Source organism: Pseudorasbora parva, chromosome 23, assembly GCF_024679245.1.
Source record: "Pseudorasbora parva isolate DD20220531a chromosome 23, ASM2467924v1, whole genome shotgun sequence".
Taxonomy (NCBI): domain Eukaryota; kingdom Metazoa; phylum Chordata; class Actinopteri; order Cypriniformes; family Gobionidae; genus Pseudorasbora; species Pseudorasbora parva.
The window spans coordinates 26,509,808-26,535,701 of record NC_090194.1 but is presented as its reverse complement, the minus strand read 5'-3'; the positions used below and the strand labels follow the sequence as shown (position 1 = coordinate 26,535,701).

At 40.5% G+C, this 25,894-nt stretch overlaps 1 protein-coding gene across 9 annotated transcripts in view; it reads left to right on the top strand.

Moving 5' to 3' along the window:
- The window catches only part of myo18aa (myosin XVIIIAa), a 75,818-nt gene that overhangs the window by 2,958 nt on the left and 46,966 nt on the right, over positions 1-25,894 (top strand). For 4 of the 9 annotated variants that reach the window (XM_067432608.1, XM_067432607.1, XM_067432602.1 and 1 more), the window contains exons 1-3: positions 22,809-22,935; positions 23,520-23,721; positions 24,822-24,859. In XM_067432608.1, the coding sequence (XP_067288709.1) occupies positions 23,682-23,721; positions 24,822-24,859 (78 nt within the window). In that variant the 5' untranslated portion in view covers positions 22,809-22,935; positions 23,520-23,681. Of the gene's footprint in view, positions 1-11; positions 1,146-22,808; positions 22,936-23,519; positions 23,722-24,821; positions 24,860-25,379; positions 25,452-25,894 lie in introns of those variants that run through there. The other 5 variants (XM_067432606.1, XM_067432605.1, XM_067432601.1 and 2 more) reach the window with 2 other exon arrangements.

Genomic DNA, 25,894 nt, shown 5'->3' with positions numbered 1-25,894 from the left:
TGTTGTTTTAGAGGAGGGCTTCACTCGTTGCTGAGGTGCTGTGGAACTGGTGCTGGTCATGACTGAATGCCATTATTGATCTGTATGGTGTGAAGAAACCGACATCTGGTAGAATTCTACATTTAGGCCCAACCATGTTCAACTTGATCAAGAAAGATAAAGACAAGGAGAAGGATGGGACAAAAAAGGAGAAGAAGGAGAAGAAGGAGAAAAAAGAGAGAATGTCTCAAGCCGAGCTGAAGAGTCTTGAGGAAATGAGCATGAGGAGAGGTTTCTTTCATCTTCATCGGAGCAGCTCTAAACGGGAGTCGAAAGGGAAACTGGAGATTTCCAGCCCCATTCCCATCAAAGTGGTCCGAAACACAGAGCTCAGCCTGACAGACGTGGACCTCAGGAAACTCTACTCTCAGGGTACCATAACGCCCACTAGCTCTAGCGATGACATTAAGGGGGAGCAAGATGTCCGTCGGTCATCCGTCAAAGAACAGGTGTCCAAGTTTGACTCCATAATGATGCAGAGCTCCCAGGTGGAACAGAAGCAGAACTCCCAGGTAGAACAAATCTTAAAGCGGTTTTCTTTCTCACAGAAGAGCAAAGAGGGAAGCCCTGTAGGGTCGACTGCACCATCAGGCCAGAACTCCGCCATTCCCTCACCTCAGGTAGAGGTCAAGGTATTCAATCCATCGCCCCTACATATGCCCCACCAAAGAAATCCTGTGAAGAATGTCCAGGTCCCAGAGTTAGTGGACCGAACGTTCCCTGCAGACTTGTGCTTGCCTGCTTTGGCGCCTCCTCAAGTTCCTGTGCCAAGGGAATTGGAACTTCAGCGCCGCAACACTGGCGACTTCGGCTTTTCCCTTCGTCGTATCACCATGGTAGACCAGCATCCCGATGGGTCACCCTACCGAAAGGTGGTCCACTTTGCCGAGCCCGGCGCTGGGAATAAGGACCTGACTTTAGGGCTGGTGCCAGGTGACCGTCTGGTAGAGATCAATGGGAGGAACGTGGAAAGTAAAAACAGGGATGAGATCGTAGAGATGATCAAGCAGTCTGGAGACACGGTACGTCTGAAGGTGCAGCCCATCGTGGAATTGAGTGAGCTGAGCTGCTGCTGGCTGAGGAACACCAGAGGCCCATACTATGAGGTGAGAGACACAAATTTGTAGACTATAAAAGTTGTGATGTGTTAAATCACACAATGAGGACATGCTCTAACACATTGAGCCAAGGAGCCATTTTGGAAGGCATGGGTTTGAGCCTGGTTTGCATTATGCTCTTTTTCTTCACATATTTTCTGTTGTCTCCCCATTATCCATAGGCCAATAAAACCCAATTATTTGGTGTCAGTATAGTCAGATAAATAAAGTTTTTTTGTTTTTTTTTAACTAAAAAGCAATTTAGATAGTATGTGTTTGCTGTTATGACATTTCTCAAGAAAAGTGATACAGTTTGAAGGTACATACAATGTTTCAGCAAATTTTCAGATGGAGGTTCAGTTACAGCCTTGAGGTATTCTGTGAATTCAGAGCAATTTGAGTGTGTCTGTTGACATCTGAAAGACCGTTGTGCAGAGAGCTGTTGATGATGTCAACAGTTTCAGTGCGACAGCTCGGGAGTTTAATAACCTGTCTCATGCGTGGTTTGTCTTACCCATAATGCATCTGTATTTGTGTATTTAAGTCCCATCTGAGGGGAACAAAGAGCAAAATGTTAAATGAAGTTCCAAGAACGAGAGAGCCTTTTATTTGTTTACTGAATTTTTAGTGCTATTTCCGACAACATAACTTGACTCAACTAGACAGTAGAGCATGACACCAGTAATGTCAGCAATGGTCATGGATTCTATTCACAGAGAACGCATGAACTGAAAAAGTGTATACCTTAAATGCCATGTAAGCATTTGACAAATGCATAAATGTAGATTAGACAATATCTTCTAGAATGGTAAAGTTCTTTGTTTCACTGTTTGCTACAGCATTAGAGACCTTTTACTTTTGGCTTTGCTATATTCCCAAGTTGCTCTCTGACACATTTCCATCGCTGTATCCTGACATAGCTGAGCGAACGGCCCAGTTTCAGAATGTGGCCCGGTAGCCCTCTTAGTATTGTTCAGTGTTATGTCGTAAAGCATTGATTAGGTCTACTGATAATAGGACAGTGAGCACTGAGAGTGAGTATTTCTGTTAAGGTCAGGTGCTTTGGGTGAAAGCAGAAGTGATGTCAGCAGGGATTGTTTTCTCTTAATTTTCTGTCACTGTGATTCCTCAAATATTTCAAAATATCAGCTGCCGTCGTCTCAGACAATAAATGTCACAAGCGCAAAAGTCATGTTGAAAGTCACGCTTCATACATTTCCCCAATTATTAGATGCTTGATATTTAAGCATGAAAAAACAAAACCCTTGTGTGATATGTACTACATTTAGCTGTCTTAATATATAGCAAATACCCCATCAGGCATAACATTATGACCATCCTAACATTGTATTGGTCCCCGTTTTGTTGTCAAAACAGCCCTGACTAGTTGAGGCATTGAATCCACTAAACCCCTGAAGGTGAGCTATGATATCTGGCACCAATATTCTAGTAGAATATCCTTTAAGTCCTGTTAGTTGCAAGGTGGGGCCTCCATGAATCGGACTTTGTTTGTTCAGCACATCCCATAGATGCTCGATTGGACTGAGATCCAGGAAATTTGGAGGCAACACCTCAAACTCATTGTGGTGCTTTTCAAACTATTCCTGAATCGTCTTTGCTTTTTATATTATTGTTATAAAATGGTGTACATGATCTGCAACAATGCTTAGGTAGTTGGTACGTGTCAAAGTAACATCCACTTGGATTGCAAGACCCAAGGTTTCCCACCAGAACATTTCCTAAAGCAACACACTGTCTCCGTCAGCTTGCCTTCTTCCCATATGCATCCTGATGCCATGTGTGTTCCCCAAGTAAGCGACGTACACGACCCCGCCATCCACGTGATGTAAAAGAAACATGATTCATCAGACCAGGCCACCTTCTTCCATTGCTCTGTGGTCCAGTTCTGATGCTTATATGCCCACTGTTGTTGCTTTTGGCAGTGGACAGGGGTCAGCATGGGTATTCTGACACCTTTCTATTAGAACCAGTATTAACTTATTTAGCAATTTGAGCTACAGTAGCTTATCTGTTTGATCAGACCACATGGACCAGCCTTCGCTCATCACTTGAATCAATGAGCCTTGGCCACCCATGACCCTGACACCGGTTCATTACTGTTCTTTCACGGGACACTTTTGATAGATACTGACCACTGCAGGCTGGGAACACCCCACAAGAGCTGCAGTTTTGGAGACTTTACCCAGTTGTCTAGCCATCACAATTTGGCCCTCGTCAAACTCGCTCAAATCCTTATGCTTGCCCATTTTCATGCTTAAACATTTAGGACAAAATGTTCACTTTTACTATATCACACCTTATAAACCGGTTCCGTAATGATGAGATAATCAGTGTTATTCACTTCACCTCATAATGTTATGCTGATCTGTGTATATTTGTATTGAGATATGCATATGATGTTGTTTTTTTCCAATTTTCTTGGTTTTAAAGTATTTTCTACTTCCATTCACTACTGAACTAAAGCACTTATATTTAAGTTTAAGGCTTTTTGGATAACAATACAGAAGGCATCAATATCTTTCCTGTCTTTTTTAAGTCTTTTGAGAAACTGATCAGTTATGGAGTTTAAATAATGATGGCATATTTTTCAACGATCTGGGACAGATTGAATGTCAAAATAAAATAAAGAAATTATTTCTCTTTATTCTCTCTCTCTCTCTCTCTCTCTCTCTCTCTCTCTCTCTCTCTCTCTCTCTCTCTCTCTCTCTCTCTCTCTCTCTCTCTCTCTCTCTCTCTCTATATATATATATATATATATATATATATATATATATATATATATATATATGTGTGTGTGTTACAAAATACATTTTAAATATATATTTTTAAATTAAATAAATTAAAAAACAATTTTATAAAATTATTTTTATTTTGGAAAGAAATATAACCACAAAATGTGTGTTTCATTAAATTATTCTTAATGAACTAAGAAAAAAGGCTGACATCCAAAATCTTATAAGTTAATTCGATCTGGCTCAGCACTAAACCAGAGCTCAGTGAAGAGATTAAAGTGCATTGAGTGATGTATTTGTGATGTAAAATAACGTGGGGGAGTTAAAAATATAGAATATTGTGTTTCTGTAATGTAACGTTTGGCTTTTTGATCCGTAAGAGGTTTATCCTGGTGCAGCTGAGAGCATCTGGCCTGATTTTACAGAGCAGCGCTACACACAAACAGCATTTCATCAAATGGTGTGAAAATAGGAAGAGACAGGTGTTTGAAGAGAACGTTTTGGTCAAGCTAATCAAATGAGTGTGGCGTGGATCACATGAGTCAGCGATCACTCTTGCTAAACCTGTTGTTGTGTTTGAATAGGAGTGTGTGTAGAGAACTGAGCCCTTTATATGCTTTCTGCTAATGGATAACCAGAAAAATCTCAGTGTCAAAGTCTGCGTGTTATTTCAGCACACCATCAACCATTGCTAATGTCAGACCATTAGCAAGATTTTTTAGCCAACCCAATATAAAAAAAGAAGAAAAAAAGCTATATTTTTGTACATTAACATATACACCAATCAGGCATAACATTATGACCTAATATTGTGTTGGTTCACCTTTTGCTGCCAGAACAGCCCTGACCCGTCGAGGCATGGACTCCACTAGACCCCTGAAGGTATGCTGTGGTATCTGGCACCAAGATGTTAGCGGCAGATCCTTTAGGTACTGTAAGTTGCGAGGTGGGGCCTCCATAAATCAGACTTGTTTGTTCAGCACATCCTATAGATGCTTAAATGGATTGAGATCCGGGGAATTAGGAGGCCAAGTCAACACCTCAAACTTGTTGTTGTGCTCCTCAAATATCCTGAACCATTTTTTGCTTTGTGGCAGGGCACATTATCCTGCTGGAAGCCACCAGTCACCAGGGAATACCGTTTCCATCAAAAGGTCTCAAAATAACATCCACATGGATGGCAGGACCCAAGGTTTCCCAGCAGAACATTGCCCAAAGCATCACATTGCCTCTGCCGGCTTGACTTCTTCCCAAAGTGGTGCCATGTGTTCCCCAGGTTAGGGACATCCACGTGATTTAAAAGAAAACGTGATTCATCAGACCAGGCCAGTTTCTTCCATTGCTCCGTGGTCCAGGTCTGATTCTCACGTGGCCACTGTTGGCACTTTCGGTGGTGGACAGGCGTCAGCTGGTCTGCGGCAATACTGCCCCAAACACAACAAACTGTGATGCACTGTGTATTCTGACACTTTTTTTTTTTTTTTTATCGGAACAGGCATTAACTTCTTGAGCCTAGTTTCCTACATGGATATATATTTGTGCTGTAGATGCCTCTGGGCAAATTTGCCCCAACAATACTGAAATATCAGTTTATCAGTCAGAGGAGAGGCTGCGAATCTGGGACATTCAAGTTATATTGCCCAAGTTTTCACCTAGTTCCTTTTACCAAATACTAAAAGCTCATAATATTAAATGTTATAATAATGAAACACATTTATGCATGCCATCTCAAACTAGGATATTATATGGGATGAAAGATGTCAGACCAGCTGCTGTAATGAACTGCACCCTTTGTAATAAAGTGGCCTGTCTTGCCCAGCCTGCGGGGGGCAGGACTCAGGAGTCCCACCGGGTTTTTACTGGCCCACTTTAAGCCGAGTACAGAAAAAGATATGACACATTTGGGATTGGCCTAGAAGCAATTATTCTATATAAAGATTGTGATACAGAAATCTAGGAGAGCTGCGTTGTGAAATGTGTCGCTTGTTGCATTTATATTTATGAAAAATATGTTAAAATATAGATAATTGCACACACTTGTATGCTGTATTTCAGTACAACATTTTATTTTCACCTACTTCAAACCACTTGTAATCCAGTTTAACCAGGTACTAAATGTTCTGAAATAGTGTTGCTGCATAGTCATCCTCGTTCTTTGCATTGCAAGCATTCATTTCTATGCAAATTAGGATTTATATAATTTATTCACTAAAATTAGCTCTTTTCCTGATGCAGCGAACTTGAAAAAAGCAGAAGTGTGCATCGAGGGCACATATTGGCTACAAAGGGGTGCTCACGAGCACCCTTCTGAATCCTAAAATGACAAATGGGACACCCTACGTGGACTTCATGGATATGGCAACCATTGTAAGTCCACAAGACTGAAAGTGCATATGAAATGTGCCATTTGGGACAGAACCTAAGCCCCAGGCTGAATGAAATGTAAATGTACTCCTGTACAGTAGAGGGCGAAACTCAAAAAAACCTTTCAGCTGTACTGCCATTCTGTATTGCAGAAGAAAATAGGATGCAGGAGAACTAGAGATGAGCTGCGTCCCTCTCCAAATTGTTATGCCCGTTAATTGCAAACATTGCACGAGTGTCGACTGCTGGTGTGGTGATTAACTCTCAAAAAAATGAATCTATATCTTCACTTCAGTTAAGCACGATCTGCTGTGATGTCACAATCAAGTTGAAATGTGGGATATAGAGCTGCTTGAAGTGTACATCGGAGTAGACCCTCGGTCAAAATTGAGGGGATGATGGTGTGTCCATATAAACTTCCCTCGTCCACTTTACAAAGTGGAACACCCTTCAAAATGGAGGCAGGGATTCCTCCGAGGGGAGGGGCTTAGGGAAGTTTGCGAGTGCGTGTCTAAAAAGTGGAGTGGAACGCAGCCATTGTCTAATTACTGGGAGAGATGAGGGTCCGTGGCTCTACCATTGGAGAAAGCGTAACGGCCATCTTGAATCACGTGTGCCTTGATAACCAATCACATTACAGCCTTTGAATTACTGATATCCATTGAACGTCTGGTCACCTCTTGCCTTTGGGTCAACACTCTTCCTTCTGCAATAGAAACAAAACAAAAAAAGAACACAAATGTGTTGCTTATCTAAAGTAATTTTTGCTAATTGGTATGGTTGAATTGGTTAATCGAAGGTCAGTAGCAAAGATGTTGGTTAATGAATAGAGATTAAAATAGATTAAATGTATTATTTCATGTTTAATATTCTGATTGTCTAAAACAATAACTAGCATGTACACAGCGCACGCAACACCTCTGCACTTAAACCTGATTTATCTGCATGTGGACAAAAGAGGCATCAGTCAAATAAATGGACAAACACAATAACTTGCATTACTTATTTGAAAAAGAGACTCAGATATTTTGTAGTCTGATATTGGAACTTATGTTAACTTCTAATGTGTCACACCCAACACTGAGATACTGTAAAGATAGCAACACTGATATCTGTTGTCATTTTCCTCCATAATTGAAATGCTCAGGGAAGGCAGATACTCTTATGTCATGCAGCATGGGTGGCCTTTTGCCAATAGAATGTTTGGCATTTGTTCAATCATAGTGTCTGTGAATGTGACAGGAAACCCTCGTGATTTTTTTGACAGGTTTGATTGTTTGTGCTGATAGTTACCAGATAGACAGGTTTTGGCTGCATTACTGTACTGAGAAGAACAACACTTAAACACACACTCTCACCTCACACCCTCTCCGGTCCGCTTAGCTGAAGGATTGGTTTCTGAATGAATGAATGAAAGAATCAACACGCTCTTCTCAGCCTTTTGTGTGTGACTGCTTAATCTGTTGGTAAATCCGAACAAACAAATGTTTTCAGGGCTTTTTTGACTGATAGTTATACATGAGCTTGTTTTAAAAATGCATATCAAGGCAAAGTTTTCCTTGCTCTTTTGAAGGAAAAAAGACGTTTGCTAACCTAAAGCCAATCTTGCTTTATATATATCGTGCCGATATATAAAGCAAGATTGGCTTTAGGTTAGCAAACGTCTTTTTTCAGTACCTTGACCTATCTATTCTGTCTATTCGTGAATAAACGTATGTTCAGTGCCTTGACCTGTCCTGATGAAATATGCCGATACATAAAGGTTAGCCAATCATAACAGCTGATTTACACTGTACATCCAGTCTTAAAGGAAGTGTATGTAAGACTGTGGCCAAAACTGGTACTGCAATCACGTTCAAATGACTGTAGAGCGGTGTATCCCCTCTCCCTCCCCCTGATTTGAGGTTGTCAGATAGCTGCAGGTAGCTGTGGTAACTAAAGCAGATCTGGCAACCCGGATGCTGAAACACTACTGACTTCGTGATTTGTAGATAGGTGGAGGGTGGAGCTTCAGGCCAAAATACAACATGACAACATTAACAGCTGAGGGCTGCAACAACAACTTTTAAATGACAATATCCTGGCCGGACTACTGTTGTCAGTGATAGTATTTGTAGTTGAAATTAACATGATTTCTTAATGTCTAGAGACATACAGTGCCTTGCGAAAGTATTCGGCCCCCTTGAACTTTGCGACCTTTTGCCACATTTCAGGCTTCAAACATAATGATATGAAACTGTAATTTTTTGTGAAGAATTAACAACAAGTGGGACACAATCATGAAGTGGAACGGAATTTATTGTATATTTTAAACTTTTTTAACAAATCAAAAACTGAAAAATTGGGCGTGCAAAATTATTTTTATCATTATTTCATCATCATCATTATTTTGTTGTATTTTGGCCTTGGCGGGCGGCAGTGGCTCAGTGGTTCATGTAGATTGTCTACAAACCGAAAGGTTGGTGGTTCGATCCCCGGTTCCACCTGACCAAGTGTCGAGGTGTCCATGAGCAAGACACCTAACCCCAGCTGTTCCCGACGAGCTGGATGGCGCCTTACATGGCTGACATCGCCGTCGGTGTATGAATGGGTGAATGTGAGGCAAAAATGTAAAGCGCTTTGGATGGCCATAGGGTCTGTTAAAAGCGCTATATAAATGCAGTCCATTTACCATTATGTTTGGAGCCTGAAAGGTGGCAAAAGGTCACAAAGTTCAAGGGGGCCGAATACTTTCGCAAGGCACTGTATCAGGGCCATTTTAGGATTAATTGAAATACATTTCTTACATACAGTTCCTTTAAAGTGTTAAAGGTTTTCGTTCATACTATACCGGTTAAATTTTTTTCATTTTTTTTCGTTACAAAAAGGACCTAGTTGCGACAAGTTTTTATTTTATTTTAAGTACTATTATGTATTTATGTATAGGGTAAACTTTTTAAATGATGAAATACACTACAATTCAAAAACGTGGCCAATAAGATTTGTTTTGGAAAGGAAATTAAGGTGCACTATGTAATTTTCCGTCCACTAGAGGTCAACTATTCTTTGAGCGCACAATCTTGGAACTGTGAAACAAAGAATGTGGTCTTCAACTCACAGCCTCGTGAGCAGCAGGACATTTATTATGCCACAGTCGCCATTTCTGCTTTTCCGGTCATGAGTATGAGGTAACGCAGCTCTGTTTATCATATTACATACATTTGAGTGTGTTGAAAATTATGTTATGATGTTACTCTGTGCGCTCAGCGGCTGCTGTGACACTTGTTGCACACTGCAGTAAGAGTAAAGCGTTTCTGCAAAATAAAAGCCGAAACCGAGGGTAATGCAGAAAGGACGCATTTGACAGGTGACTCCCTCACACGTACCGGCTCCTTGGTTAAAAATGCAATTTTCTCACAATTTACAAATAGTTGGAAACATTTGGGATATTATAAGCACTCAACTGAACAAAATAACACTGGCATAGTGGTTTTTAGATATTTTAGAGATTTTTTTTTACATAGTGACACTTTAAAACCTTTATTCTACAAGAAGGACACATTAAATTAATCAAGAGTAACAGTAAATACATTTACAATGCTATAAAATCTTTCTATTTCAAATAAATGCTGTTCTTTTGAAACTTTCTGTTCATCAAAAAAAATAGTATCATGGTTTATGCAAAAATATTAAGCAGCAGACACTTTTTCAACATTGATAATAATAAGAAAAAAACATTTGAGCAGGAAATCAGCATATTTCATTTAAAATTTATAAAGAAACCAACAGTCGATCAGTCTAACCGTTAAATACAGTATCTGCATGGATGGCTATGTCCGTCAATGTTTGCATTCTAAATAACCACCATTGAGTTTTGCAAACACTGTGCTGTATCTTTTAGTTTTTTTGGGTTGGTCTCAATGGTTCTCTTTTTTCGTGTGCTCTGAGAGGGTTCAACGGCCTGTGGACTATTAATGTCCTCTGACTGCTCTGAAACAATCTGTCTGTGAATGGCTTCATTAACTAGTATCAGATTAGATTATGTAATAGATTAACTTGGCTGCAAATCAGGCACTGAATACAGGAAGCGTCTTTCGTCTGTCATCAGTGTCTGCTGTCCCTCCGTCCTCTCTGTCAAATCTCTCTTTATGTCTCCACTTTGTTTCCTGGCCGATGACCCAGAAGTCTTTCTTGAGCTGTCAGTGTCACCCCAGTGCTGTCGTGAGATTGAGAGGGCCGTAATAATCACGCTGGTCATTGGACAGACTTGGCCGTCCACAGGGGTCCAGGAAGTGGCTTTAGTCTGGATAATTATCCTGGTTTGGACCGCTGGGTTATTGTGATGACCAGCTGTGTTTTTGGGCTGATTTGCACTGGTATTTGGCAGTGGGATTGTGTGAAGCTGTCCGGTATTCAAGCTCTAACTGCCAGCATGTTGGCACAAGGATGATTCCAGCTCTGCCAGTTTACCAGTCCATTAAACGTGACTTGGTTAATGGGAGCAGCCAGTTAGTCACTTACCTGCCGTTTTCACGCCCTCAGAATACGGCACAATGCATAGAATCAAAACAATTCCCTTTTTTACTTTTACTTAAAGGATTAATTCCCTTTTAAAATAAAAAATACCTCATGATTTACTCACCCTCAAGACATCCTGGGTGTATATGAATTTCTTCTTTCTGATGAACACAGTTATATTAATAAATATCCTAATGTTTCCAAGATTTATAATGGCAGTGAACGGGGCTCATGAGTTTAAAGCTGTGTGATATTTTCCCCCATCTAGCGGTGAAAAGGTATATGACCATCCAGGTCAATCCAATAGTTTCTGTTCCTCTCAATTGTGATTTCGTTTTAACTCCTACGGTGGCCGATTTAGTCCAAGATTAAAATGGCAACCCCCCTCTTCACATTCGGCACGGTACCATCTACTGTCTATGGTGCCACTGAGTGTTAAAACGCGAAAGGCGAAGCTTGAATTTACGGGTATGTCCCTCTTTGGCTAATGTACTTTCAAGATGGAGGGGCAACATGGCGACCGACATTTGAACCCCTCACCCGTATGTATTTTCTATGGAATATTATAAACTTACGAGAATACTTTATAACTTGAAAGAAGTAAATATACATTAATGAGCACATATATTTTTGAAAGAACTAAGTGTTTATATAGCTAAGAATAAACTAAAAAAGTTACACAGTGTAGCTTTAAAGCTCAAAAAAGTGCATTCATCCATCGTAAACATACTCCACATGGCTCAGATGGGTTAATAAAGGCCATCTAAAGCAAAACAATGCGTTTGTGTTGCAAAAATATCCATATATTACACGTTATAAAGCAGGGGTCTTCAACGTTTTTCAGAGCAAGAACCCCTTAGGCGATAGAGACATGGGGTGGGGACCACCGATACAAAATGTGTCAAACAGAGCTACATATTAAGCATATAGCCTTCGATATTAATATAAACTTACTATATTATGATTAAAAATAAGATATGTTAAGATCAGAACTACTATGCACATTAATGTTGTTGCACATGCATCACTGTCTGTATATTACTTGGCATTGTTAAAATTAACAACGTGCTGCGATTAAAAAACACACAAAAAACATTCATTAGTTGTTTGGAGTTGTTGTAAATTATTTTTATTGATTTGCAGTCATACATTTATTTTACTTATCAGATGGACAATTAAACATTTACCTGAACTTTAGTTTCAAGTTTACTAAAACAACATTTTAATATTACTGTGAGATGGACAATTAAGAATCAAATCACTATAGAGTGATTTTTTTTTCACACAGTCTCCTTTTCCCCAAATAAATGAAAAGCATGTCATTAATATCTTCTCTCTTGCTGTATCAAAATCTCACCTACCTGTCCTCAGAAATGGTCAAGTCAAGTTCAGTTTGTGCAAGATTACAATGATATAACACATTTTTTTTAATATTATATCCTAAATTGTGGATAATTTAGCTATTAAATGCTGAAGTAAATATCTGGAGTGTTAACGATTAAAAGAAAAAACAACAATCATACAAAACCGTGACCCTAAAACCGTGATACGAACCGAACCGTGGGTTTTGTGAACCGCGCCACCCCTAATATGCACCTAAAACACAATCATCCATTGCAGTTTTCATCTATTGCTTTTATTGTTTTTGGTTGTTTTGTTCAGTTATTGTGGATATTTAAAATGTTTTCCATTTTCAGTGTCAAATAGTCTTTAGAATTAAAAGTGTATTGATATTTGAAAAGGTGTACCTGTATTATTTTGACATTATCATTATTTTAGATAAAAATGGTCTCAGAACGACAATATTATCGTTTATTGCAATAATTTCTTGGCTAATTTATCGTCCAGCAAAATTTGTTATCGTGACAGGCCTAGTTCGTGTTTTCACAGTGTTCCATTAAAATCAGTAATCAATATCAATATTCACTGAATAATGAATCTCTTACTTACATTGTGATGTCTTTGTTTTCAATTCACGAGAGAATTCACGAGAGCGAGCAGAACTCGACACTGAATAAAAACTGAGCGGTGAGTGGATTCTAACTTAAACACCTCTGATTGGCCATTGCGTTCCAGAGATCATCAAGCATGTCTGTGGTTGGATACATTTCTCACCGCTGCAAAACCCGTTGTGAAAAAGAATTTTTCACATTCTCCAAAACGCAAAATCAAACGCAATGTTTGCTAAATATGTTTCTCCAATAATATTACAGTATCAAAGGAGGGTGCTCTGCTTTTGTTTCAGGGTGCTTATATTTGAATTTGACTTTGTGATGTTTTCTCCCCATGTTATAATTTGTTTATTAAAAAAAATATTTTTGATCAAACATTAATTAGCGGCGGACCGGACCCCTCTGCAGTACAACTGCGGACCCCTTAGGGGCTTCGAACCACGAGAGGCGTTACTCTTTCTGCTTAAAGCTACACTGTGTAACTTTTTTAGTTTATTCTTAGCTAAAATCACTTAGTTCTTTCAAAAATATATGTGCTCATTAATATATATTTACTTCTTTCAAGTAATAATGCATTCTCGTAATTTTATAATATACCATTGAAAATACATACATGTTGAGGGTTTGGATGGCGGTCGCCATGTTGCTCCTCCATCTTGAAAGTACATTTGCCAAAGAGGGACATACCCGTAAATTCAAGCTTCACTTTTCGCGTTTTTACACTCGATGGCACTGTGTCGAATGTGAAGAGGAGGATTGCTTGAGGCTGCTATATGATGATGGAGGATCGCTCTTAAGCCCCTTTCACACTGCACGTCGGACAATATTCCCGGAACATTGCCGGGTCGCCTTCTGTGTGAAAGCAACCACGTCCCGGAATTGATTACCGAATTCTTCCCGGGTCGGGGACCTAGTAACATTGCGGAATATGTATCAGAGTCGGAAAAGAGAATTAAGACGGCAACGCGACAGGCAAATCAACAAGACAAAAGTAAATATTGGAGTGGCCTTTCCAAGATGGAAAGAGCTCATGAGGAGCAACGATTTTAAAAAGAACGCCGACGTTGCCTGCTTTCTTCTCGACAGGTAATATTAATTCAGCCTATTTGTGAATATTGGAAGTTTTATTGTTGCTTGGCTAATTATAACATGGTGTGCTGTGCATAACACTAGAACGACGTCTAGGATAGTTTTCCTCGCGTCAATGATGAAAAAGTATTGTTTACCTTATAACATAAATCCGTGTTCTATGACGGATAACATGAGATTAATATTTTAATTGCATTATAATTTGTTTGCCTTACGCTAGTGGTGTTGTACAATATACAGAATAACGATAGCACTGATAAAAGTTACTTTACTAAGATTAGCTTGCATTCGTCTGGGAACCTGATAGCTGATGTTAGCAATGAACTCGTTAAAAATAACGAAAACGTAAAACTATTATTAATTTTACATTGATTAATTTGATCATAGATCTTTTGGTAAATTAAATAACTGCAAATTATAATAGTTTTCAAAAATTACCTCATCACTTGAGTTGAAGCAACATTCACCGAAGAGGTCGAACTGGAAGCCATGACTAAATCGGCCACCGTAGGAGTTGAAACGAAATCGAAATTGAGAGGAGCAGAAACTATTATTCACTGGATGGTCATATACCTTTTCACCACTAGATGGGGGAAAATATCACACAGTGTAGCTTTAAGTTGAATACGGAAGGCGGACTGGCGGATCTTACTTTATAAAGTTTTAAATATGTATATTTTTCTTATATTCTTTTTTTTAAAATATATTTTCAAAAACCCATCAATTTACTTCAGAAGGCCTCTATTGACTCCCTGGAGCAGTGTGGATTACTTTTATAATAGAGGAATGCACTTTTTAAGCTTTAAGTTTGTGAACCCCCGTTTACTGCCATTAAAGTCTCGAAGTCTCAAACATCTCACACAAAAAAACATGTAGGGCGAGACTTGATTTAGTCCATCGGGAACTGACTGGATGATCAGATCATTGTTGTTTGCTATTGGCCGATCTCATGTGAGTGAACGTCCTGCGCAAGTAAACATGTGAGAAGAGAAGAGAAGAGAAGAGAAGAGAAGAGAAGAGAAGAGAAGAGAAGAGAAGAGAAGAGAAGAGAAGAGAAGAGAAGAGAAGAGAAGAGAAGAGAAGAGAAGAGGCTGCAAGGCGGAGAGGAATTAATTTTGATAACAAAGGCACATGAATTTAAAAAAAAGAAAAAGAAGGGTCAATTTTGATTGCATTGTGACTTTAAAATTACATTTTGAATGTCATTTGATGTCGTCATATATGCAATTTGATTTGATTGTGTAGCTTTAGGTTTCATAAAGGTGAAGAGTGAATTATTATTATGTTTGGCTCTTACGGGTTGGGGAATGTTTCATTTTATTCACAGAATTGAATCCATCCGTAATTATTGTAATTTTATTGTATCATTTACTTAAGATTTTGATGCCTGTTTAGCATGAGACTTGTGTTCTTACATCATGTAGGCCCTTTTCCCATACCAGGTTATGGAAATCAAGACCAGACATGCAGCTGTTATCTGTCCGCAAGGCTTGTGCCCTCAGGATGTTTCTGAATGAGTGAAACATCTGTTTTTTGCAACTTTGTGCAATATTTTATGAGTTTGTGGAGCAGGTGTTTGAATCAGCCTGTAGTTTAGCACATAGAAGAATATATCCACCTTCTTTTGTATCGTCAAAACCTGTGTTTTCCAGTTTTTATTTGTACACTATAAATGTATAGATTTATTTTCAATGGCAACTGAATAATATGACATATTGAACATATTGTAAATATGTAATTTACTTTAACTAAGTTCTATGGGTTGCATTCTCCTCAGAAATCAAATTATGCTATGCTAATCTTTACTATGCTAGCTATGCTTTAATCCTAGTTTTGATCAAATCCTTCATGTATAGTATATATATTATATAAATATAAAGCATTAATTTATTTAAAAGCAGATAAAAAGCACAGTTTTCTACTCCAATAGCACTTGGTATTAACAAACATTGGATTAGCAAGAAGAGCTAAGAATAATCAGGCTTTGAAGGAAGGAGGTGCTACATTTTCTAACCATAGCAACGAATAGGCTTCTAGGTGGGGCTTAAAAAGTATTTAGACCTCCCACCATGTGACATTATGTACTTGTCCGGAGACCCTCCTAAACTACACACTTCATCACACTAGTAATGTAAGTTTTGATGTGTGTATGTGATAGTGGATATATGTGTTTTGCCATTTAGTCCATCACCCGGTTTATATCTAGGCCTACTCTAATCATTTGCTATAGTTAAGAAAGAAAGAATGTTTGATAAAGTTAACATTAGTCTTTCATTGTGTCCGTTTTAAAGCATTGAAGTCCTGAACGCAGAAGAATTGCTTTCAGTGAAAAGAAATTCACTGATCCATCAGGATTTTGTAGAAAGACCACACAGAAACAAGAGATCCATCTGCACGGGGGAGCTAATCAGATTAAGGAGCCCACCGCGTCCTCCATAGACAACTCCAGCCTGTTTGTGTCCTGTTTGGTAGTCCTGATATGATACAATATGACAGGCCTGGGCTGGTCTACAACCCCATCAGAATATAAGGCCTCATGGTGGGTTTGTATTTGTGTGGTTGTCAGTCATTAATATTATGCTTGTGAAATTGTATGCATGTTAACGCAGAATCATTTAATCAGTATCAGTTTTAAATTTATTAATTTTGTTGCAGCACAGCCCATCAGCATTCCCCACGTTGCCAACCTTGGCCAATCACAGAGGATCATTGCAGTTCTATGAAGTTAATCTGATCAATTTTACCAGAATTAACAATCACCTTTACTGTTTACTTAAGCTTAATTCTTTTTAATCACAGTGAATCAGTTAAGCTTGCTAATGAAAATAAATCTGCACATTTTCTGAAGCACTACCCTAACGAAACAAAAATATATTGCAGTATATTGGAAAATATCATGTAATATATTAGTGTCACGTACACACAAAGGAAATGGTGCGAGGACTCAAGTGCAGAAAAGGATATATTTATTTATAACAAATAAAACAAACTCAAAACAAAACCCACGAGGGGGAAAAACACACAATAGAATAATAAAATATAAACTTAAACAAACCAACAGAATCACAGGGAGAACGGGAGACGCAGACATTACACAAGGATCCAACACAGACTGACAAACACAAGGAGAATATAAAGGGAACAAACAAGGCAGATAATGAGGGAGAACAAGTGGGGCAAATAAACCAATAATCAGATAACAAGAAGGGTGGGGTTGACAGTAGCACATGCAAGACATGACAAAACCCACATGTGCACACAAGACAGGACAGGCATGTGACATTACCCCCTCCTTAAGGAGCGGCTACCAGACGCTCCACTAGGGACGGGCGGGACAGACCAGGGAGGGACGGGAGGGACAGACCAGGGCGGGACGGGAGGGACAGACCAGGGCGGGGCGGGAGGGACAGACCAGGGCGGGGCGGGAGGGACAGGGGAAACAGACAAGGAAGGAACAGACAAGGGAGGGGTCAACAAGGGACACATGAGGAAAACAAAAAGTTCAGGCACCCAGGGCGGCGCAGGGAGAGCAGGACGCCTCAGCGGCGCACGGAGAGCAGGACGCCTCAGCGACGCACGGAGAGCAGGACGCCTCAGCGGCGCACGGAGAGCAGGACGCCTCCGCGGCGCACGGAGAGCAGGACGCCTCAGCGGCGCACGGCGAGCAGGACGCCTCAGCGGCGCACGGCGAGCAGGACGCCTCAGCGGCGCACGGAGAGCAGGACGCCTCAGCGGCGCACGGAGAGCTGGACGCCTGGGAGGCGCGGCGAGAGCTGGACGCCTCAGCGCCGCAGGCAGAGCTGGACGCCTGGGAGGCGCGGCGAGAGCTGGACGCCTGGGAGGCGCGGTGAGAGCTGGACGCCTGGGAGGCGCGGTGAGAGCTGGACGCCTGGGAGGCGCGGTGAGAGCTGGACGCCTGGGAGGCGCGGTGAGAGCTGGACGCCTGGGAGGCGCGGTGAGAGCAGGACGCCTGGGAGGCGCGGTGAGAGCAGGACGCCTGGGAGGCATCTCCGGCCCAGCGGCGTCCACCGGAATGCGATCCACCAGCACAGGGACCACCGGAACACTATCCACCGGAACAGAGACCACCGGCATCGGGACCACCGGAACACGATCCACCGGAATAGAGACCACCGGAACACAATCTACCGGTACAGGGACCTCCGGAACACGATCCACCGGAATAGGGACCACCAGAACACGATCCACCGGAAAAGGGACCACCGGAACACAGTCCACCGGCATTGGGACCACCGGAACACGATCCGCTGGCACTGGGACCACCGGCACAGGGACCACCGGCACAGGCACGGAGGGAGACTTCCTTCTCCTCCTCCGTTTCAGGACCACTGGAACACGATCTACTGGTATCGGGACCACCGGAACACGATCCACCGGCATCGGGACCACCGGAACACGTTCCACCGGCAGCGGGACCACCGGAACAGGGTGCGCTAGAACTGGGGCCACCAGAACTGGGACCACTGGAGTGGGGGCAGAGGAAGCCTTTCTCCTCCTACGCCTCGGGGCCACTGGAGCAGGGACCACCGATCTTGGGACTGCCAGGGCAGGGGCCATCTCCCTGGCAGCTCTCTCCTGCTGGCAGGCGATAGCTTCCACCATTGCCTCAAATGTGCCTCCGTCATATGCCCTTCTGAGCCACCACTCCATGGGCTCATCTAGGGCATAATTAAAAAGGTCCTTGAGTGCAGAGTCACTGAGCCTCAGCCCCTTGGCTGTCTCCAGGAACTTCTTTGCAAAATTCCTAATCTCCATTCCCTCCTGGTGAAGTAAGTGGAGGACTCGAAACCGTAGAATCCGCTCATAGTGAGGACAGGTGGTGAGCGATTCCGGGATCGAGTCCTCTCTCTGCTGAGTCCTCAACATGGTTGGATCCTTCTGTCACGTACACACAAAGGAAATGGTGCGAGGACTCAAGTGCAGAAAAGGATATATTTATTTATAACAAATAAAACATAAACTCAAAACAAAACCCACGAGGGGGAAAAACACACAATAGAATAATAAAATATAAACTTAAACAAACCAACAGAATCACAGGGAGAACGGGAGACGCAGACATTACACAAGGATCCAACACAGACTGACAAACACAAGGAGAATATAAAGGGAACAAACAAGGCAGATAATGAGGGAGAACAGGTGGGGCAAATAAACCAATAATCAGATAACAAGAAGGGTGGGGTTGACAGTAGCACATGCAAGACATGACAAAACCCACATGTGCACACAAGACAGGACAGGCATGTGACAATTAGGCAATATATTCACATATATGGGATTTAATATTTATATTCACCAATATATTGCAATATATGAAAGCGGCAATAATTTGTATATTTTGCAGTATATTACAGGAATATATAATATATTGTATAATACCATCAATATATTATTCCATGTATATACAATGCTAGGATGTTTTGGGTGATTGCTAAAATGACGCTAAGGTGTTTCTTAGCATGATGCTTGGGTATTTTGGATGGTTGCTTACTGGCTCAAGTCAGAAGAGCTCAATAGCTACATTCCGGTATCTAGATATGATAGAACAGTGTTGGATCAATTACACAGGAAAGCTTATAATACTTTGGGTTGTGTTTTCTTTAATAACACTAAGGCCTGGTTTCACAGACATTGTTTAGATTAAACCAGGATTAGGCCTTAGTTCAATTAGAACCAGAGATGGACAGTTACTAAGTACATTTACTTGAGTACTGTACAGTCCCTGACAAAAGTCTTGTCGCTTGTGTACAAATTGACCTAAAGTGCCGCTGAAATATATTGCTAATCAAGATTTTTTTTTACAAGAAATGGCTCATTTTAATCCCACCAGCTTTTGTGATAATGTTTAAGTGAAAAACTAAACTTTCAAAAAGTATTCTAATATTCACAGCTTGGTAAAGCCCATTGAGTCAATTTTTGCAAAGACATAAGTTTTGTCACCTTGTCATATGAGCTTCACCTGTGACTAATATTGGATCAATTAGGTCTCAAGTGTGTATAAAAAGAACCCCAGTACGCTAGACCTTCACATCAACTGCAACTAGACCTCTGCAAACATGCCTAAGATTCACCCAGAGACTAAAGTTTTGATTATCAAGAGGCTGAAGACCAGATCCACTGCTGATGTGGCAGACACCTTCAATGTGTCTCAGTGTCAAGTACAGCGGATAAAAAAAAGATTTGAAGAGACTGGAGACGTTTTTGACAAGCCCAGGTCAGGCAGACCCCGCAAGACAACTGCTCGAGAGGACCGTTTGTTGGCTCGAAAATCCAAGGCCAGCCCATTTTCCACTGCAGCAGAGCTCCACGAGACCTGGTCACCTGAAGTCCCTGTGTCAACCAGAACAGTTTGTCGGATTTTGTCTCGAAATGGCCTCCATGTGCCCAGAAGCCAGCACTAAACAAAAGACAATTGAAAAACCGTGTGGCATTTGCCAAGGCCCACAGCCTGCTAAAAGGATGGACGCTGGAAAAGTGGTAGAAGGTGGATTTTTCAGATGAATCTTCTGTTGAATTACACCACAGTCGCTGCAAATATTGCAGGAGACCTACTGGAGCCAGAATGGATCCGAGATTCACCCAGAAAACAGTGAAGTTTGGTGGCGGAAAAATCATGGTCTGGGGTTACATCCAGTATGGGGGTGTGCAAGAGATCTGCAGGGTGGAAGGCAACATCAATAGTCTAAAATACCAAGATATCTTAGCTACCTTATTATATTCCCAACCATAAAAGAGGCCAAATTCTGCAGCAGGATGGTGCTCCATCGCATACTTCCATCTCCACATCAAAGTTCCTCAAGGCGAAGAAGATCAAGATGCTCCAGGATTGGCCAGCCCAGTCACCAGACATGAACATCATTGAGCATATGTGGGGTAGGATGAAAGAGGACGCATGGAAGACGAAACCAAAGAATATTGATGAACTCTGGGATGCATGCAAGACTGCTTTCTTAGCTATTCCTGATGACTTCATCAATAAATTGTATGAATCCTTGCCAAACCGCATGGATACAGTCCTTCAAGCTCATGGAAGTCATACAAGATATTAAATTTGGATCTCACAGCACCACAACTTAATTTGCTGACATATTTTTGTATTTGCTGTAAATTTGTTCAATTTCTGTATAGGCGACAAAACTTTTGTCTTGCCAAAATTTGACCTTTCCGTCTTGATTAAATGATTAATATTTTTTCTGTGAACATTATTTATTTCAGTGCATTAAACATCATTTGGGAGGGTTTTAGCTTTTCATATGAGCTTTTTCTAACATTAATTAATTAATTAAAAGTCAGGTTAATATCAGGTATTTCTAGAAAATAGATAAGCGACAAGACTTTTGTCAGGGACTGTACTTAAGTACACTTTTTGAGTATCTGTACTTTACTTGAGTATTAATTTTTCTGGAAACTTATGACTTTTACAAATTATTGAAATTAGTTTAAGTTAGTCGTATGCTAGTATGTTGGATGGAGCATCACTGACTGGCTTAAACCATGATGGCATAGTGAGCATTTATACAACAATAATAAAATAATGCGTTGACATAAAAAAGGAATTTACTTTTAATACTTAAGTACTTTTGAAAACAAATACTTCTGTACTTTTACTTAAGTAAAAATCTGTTTTTACAACTTTCACTTAATGTAATGGAGTAATATTTGACTAGTATACTAGTCAAATATTACTCTATTACATTAAGTCAATGGACAAAGTACACAACTTCATTACTTGAGTAAGAGTAAAATTACTAGTAATTTTACTTTTACTCAAGTAATGAAGTTGTGTACTTTGTCCACCTCTGATTAGAACATAGAAGTTGCTTTTATAAACGGGCCTTAGAATAATAAACATTACTGGTGTGCATACAACAATAGTACCCAAATATTTTAAGATATGTCAGTGCAGTGCAAGTTGTTTTCAGTTAAAACAGCTCTGTAATATTATTTTAGCCTGGGACTAGGCTTAAGCCTTGTCTGTGAAACTAGGGGTAAGGCCCTATGTTCTTTACCCATTACTGGTGTGCATGTTGAGACAAAACAATTGCACATATTTTAAGATACTTCAGGACAAGCTTTCAGTTAAAACAGCTCAAACTTGCATTTTAGTCTGGGACAAGTCTTAAAGGGATAGTTCACTCAAAATATTCTGTCATAATTTACTCGCCGTCTATTTGTTCCAAACCTGAATACATTTCTTTCTTCTGCTGAACACAAAATAACACATGAAGGAGGTTGGTAATCAAACAGGTGATGATGGTAGCAATTGGCTTCCTTAGTTTTTTTTTTCCAATGACTATAGTTACTCCATCTAACACTCTAAAAAATGCTGGGTTGTTTTAACCCAATGTTGGGTCAAATATGGACTAACCCAGCGGTTGGGTTGTTTTAACCCAGTGGTTGTGTTGTTTTAATCCTGGGGTTGGGTTAAATATTTGCTCAAGACAACCCAATCGCTGGGTTAAAACAACCCAACTGCTGGGTTAGTCCATTTTTGACCAAACATTGGGTTGTTTTTTACTCAGACTTTTTTTAGAGTGTACCATCAACTGTTTGATTACTAACAACTTTTGTGTTCAACAGAAGAAAGAAATTCATACAGATTTTGAACAACTTGAGGTTGAGGAAATGATGACAAAATGTTCATTTTTGGGCGAACTCTCCCTTTAAGGCTATAAAAGAAATGATCTGATTAAGAATTGTGCACCTCCCTCTAGTGGATCTGTGAGGAAAGGCAGCATTTTGTTTAGTCACACATGTTGTTGCCCCCTTGTGGTGGGATTTAAACATTTATCAAAAGAGTAGTCTCTGTTCATGAAGTTTGTCAATTGAATTTGGCTGGCTTTTCTGAAAGGACAGTTAAGCTGTTTGAATCCAGTTTGTTATGTCTACGTTTATGTGTGTGTCGTCAGGGGGTACTGGGGTCTACGTGGTTATTAATATCCTCTGTATCTTGCAACAGCTGTTATCCCCCCTCCCAAGGCTGAACTCCGGCTCAACATCTCTGTCGTAACGTCCTGTCCCACGTTGAGCTTCGCTCAAGACGTCTGCCCATGGATGCCTACCTGACTAACTGGTTAACATAACAGAGGGAATCCGATGTGTCAGCTTTGTGTGTGACAGGTATAAGAATCAGGGTTTAAAGCCTGCGGAACAGCCGTGTGTGTGTGTGTGTGTGCTGGTCATGTCACATTGTGGACTTTTCACATGTGCTCTATTTATAGTGACTGTTCTGGTCTGTCATGAGGCTCCTGTTGCCTTAAATTGCACTTTCACTTTCAGACCGGTTTGTTTTTGCATTACAAATGTGTGTTTGTTTTTTTTGAAGCTTGATTCACATGGACTTAGATCTTTGTTTGTCCAACTGTCATAATTTACTCACCCTCATGTTCTAAATAATAATATAAATTTCAATTTTTCAGAGTCATTTGATTGAGTCTAGACATGAACTGTGTCATTTTTGAGAACGACAGCCCTCATTCACATTCATTATATTGAAAGGAGTGACTATATTATTTCAAAAAATCACGCATTGAAAGGCCAACACGTTGAACATCATGAGAATTCAGCAATGGAAAGCTTCATCATTGATCTCTTGCCTTGCTGTTTGACTAACCGAGTGTCATTCTATAAGTCTAAATGATCCTTCTTCTTTAACTTTACTCCATCTAACAGATTTGATGTTCATCTTTTTTCTTCCCTTATAGCTGTTCATTCTACCTATTCACCGCAGGGTCCTAGTACCCCCAAAACTTCAACCGAGAAGGCGGCCTGCAATTTCCCGATCCTGTATTCTGCCTCTCACCAAAAAAGCCTTCCTTTCCTTCCCTTTCCTTTCCTCTCCTCTTCTCTCCTCTGTCTGTTTCTCCATGGCTTTCTCATCTCGTTTCTCATTTTGGGAGAAAAAGGGAAGTAGAGTTTTATTCTGTTTGCGAATTCAATGTCCGTTCATTTATAATGTGTTTTATATTGCCCGCTCAAGGCTGGTGAAATAGGACTATTTTAGAAAATACAGTTTAGATGATTTTTCTCCAGATTAAGATATATGATTGTTTGGTCTATACCTATAGTCCTTAAGTGGGACTGCAACAATTATGAAATGGGAGGAAAACCTATATTTCAGTGCTTTTACATTCACTGGCAAAATGTTGTTCTCCCAAGAAACTTTGCATTTGCTTTGTTTTATGTCCTCTCTCTCTCTCTCTCTCTCTCTCAAAAAGGTTGTACTCCCGCCAATAAACTTTGCATTCGCTTGCAAATCTTTTACGTTCTCTCTCTCCCAAAAGTGTTCTGCTGCCTCAAGAAACTTTGCATTTGCTCAAATCTTTTGCATTCTTTGGCAAAAGTATTGTATTCCATAAGAAACTTGTGAATGCTTGCAAAAGCATTGAAATCTAATTTGACCTCCCATCTCATATTTATATCACAAAAGTTTGGCAAATTAATGCTCTAAAGTTGAGAGACAACACAAAGTATTTTTCCTGCTTATTTTTAATTTAAATACTTAAACGGGATCTCTGTAAACTTCAAAGGCCACCACAACATGTCTTTTTGAGTTAAGTTGTACTGGTGGAAAAGGAATTATACATTTCACCTTGAAGGTTTTCTCTTTGTCCACATTCAATAACTTCCTAGTTAGGTGCATGGGTAACACTTTAGTATGGGGGAACACATATTCACTATTAGCTACGACTTTTGCCTCAATTAACTCGTAATTTACTGCTTATTAATATTTAGTAAGGTAGTTTTTGTAGCATTTAAGTTTAGGTATTGGGTAGGATTAAGGGATGTGGAATAAGGTCATGAAAAAATAAGACATTAATATTTGGCTTTTGCAAAGGGTTCATGAAGTCAAGACAGACATTAAAAATGTCTGACCTCACCTCCACCTCTAAGAGAATCCCCATTGCCTAAAATGTAGAGGGGAGAAGAGAGAGATAGCATCCAGCACAATGTCTCAGGTCAGAGTGCCTGATCTTTAATACTGTCTTCATCTGCCTCCCTTCAGGTGAAAGATGAAAATGTCCCAGGTGCAAAAGGCTCGAGTGTAAGTGTTTGAGCAGCGTCGTCATTACAGCATGACTCGGATTTCAGATGGGTGTCTGTTCCGAGATCAGACGAGATCACATTTCCCAGCATTTTGCATTGTTATTGTGGCTATGGTTCACTCTGAATCGCATTCTGTGTGTTTACTTCACATATCATCAGGAGGTGCTAAAGATGGGGTTTGTTTGGAAATCCTTTAGGATAGCTGTTGGCTTCCAGCCTTACACTTTGTCTATAATTACCGTATGAAAACAGTTCATCTGCTTCTTCTCTTCATCCAGATGCTCAAATGTGAACAGTAGCAGGAGTTGAGATAATTATTGTAGGAGGAGGTGAGGGTTTGGAACTGTACTGCTGCTGTACTCCAGTGGGCGGAGTTTGCTGACATCACACCCTGCCCTTTTTGTCCTCCAATCGCTGTTGTAGTAGGAGGGGCAGCTGGAGGAAGAAAGAGAGGGAAGGAGCATGAGAAGGATGCTGAGCTAAGGATGTGTGCGTGTGTCTGAAGCAAATGTGCGAGAGGTTTGCAAGTCATCATGGAGGTGCACAGCTGGAAGAGCACCAGCATCATCACCTTCAGGATAGACATGAAGGTCTGTCTCCACATAAGAGCTCTTTATTAGTGTCTAAATGTTCACTTTAAACTGTAATTTTATAGTGTGAGGCGATTGTGAGGTATCTGCAATACTCCAGGTTCTGAGTCGTGTATAGTGTGCCAAAGAGACTACAAAAAGTCTGTGCGGTTGTTCCTGTAGAGTTGTGTTTCAGGGCTGAAAGCCAGTGTTGCACTGCAGTGACCTTAATTACGGGGTTTGTCTGTTAACCTGCCTCACTGTGCTGAGAAAAGAACTACAAAGTGTCTGGCCACGTGGAAAAGAGCAAAGTGTTTTTCAGATTAACTTTCAGTACTGCTTGGGCTGGAGAGTGTGATGACCCTCTGATATTCAGAACGGCACCCATCTGTCATCTTTTGGGAAGTTCTGGAAACTCCAAATGTTTGTTGCTTGTTGAATTTTACTGAAGCTATTGGAAAAAG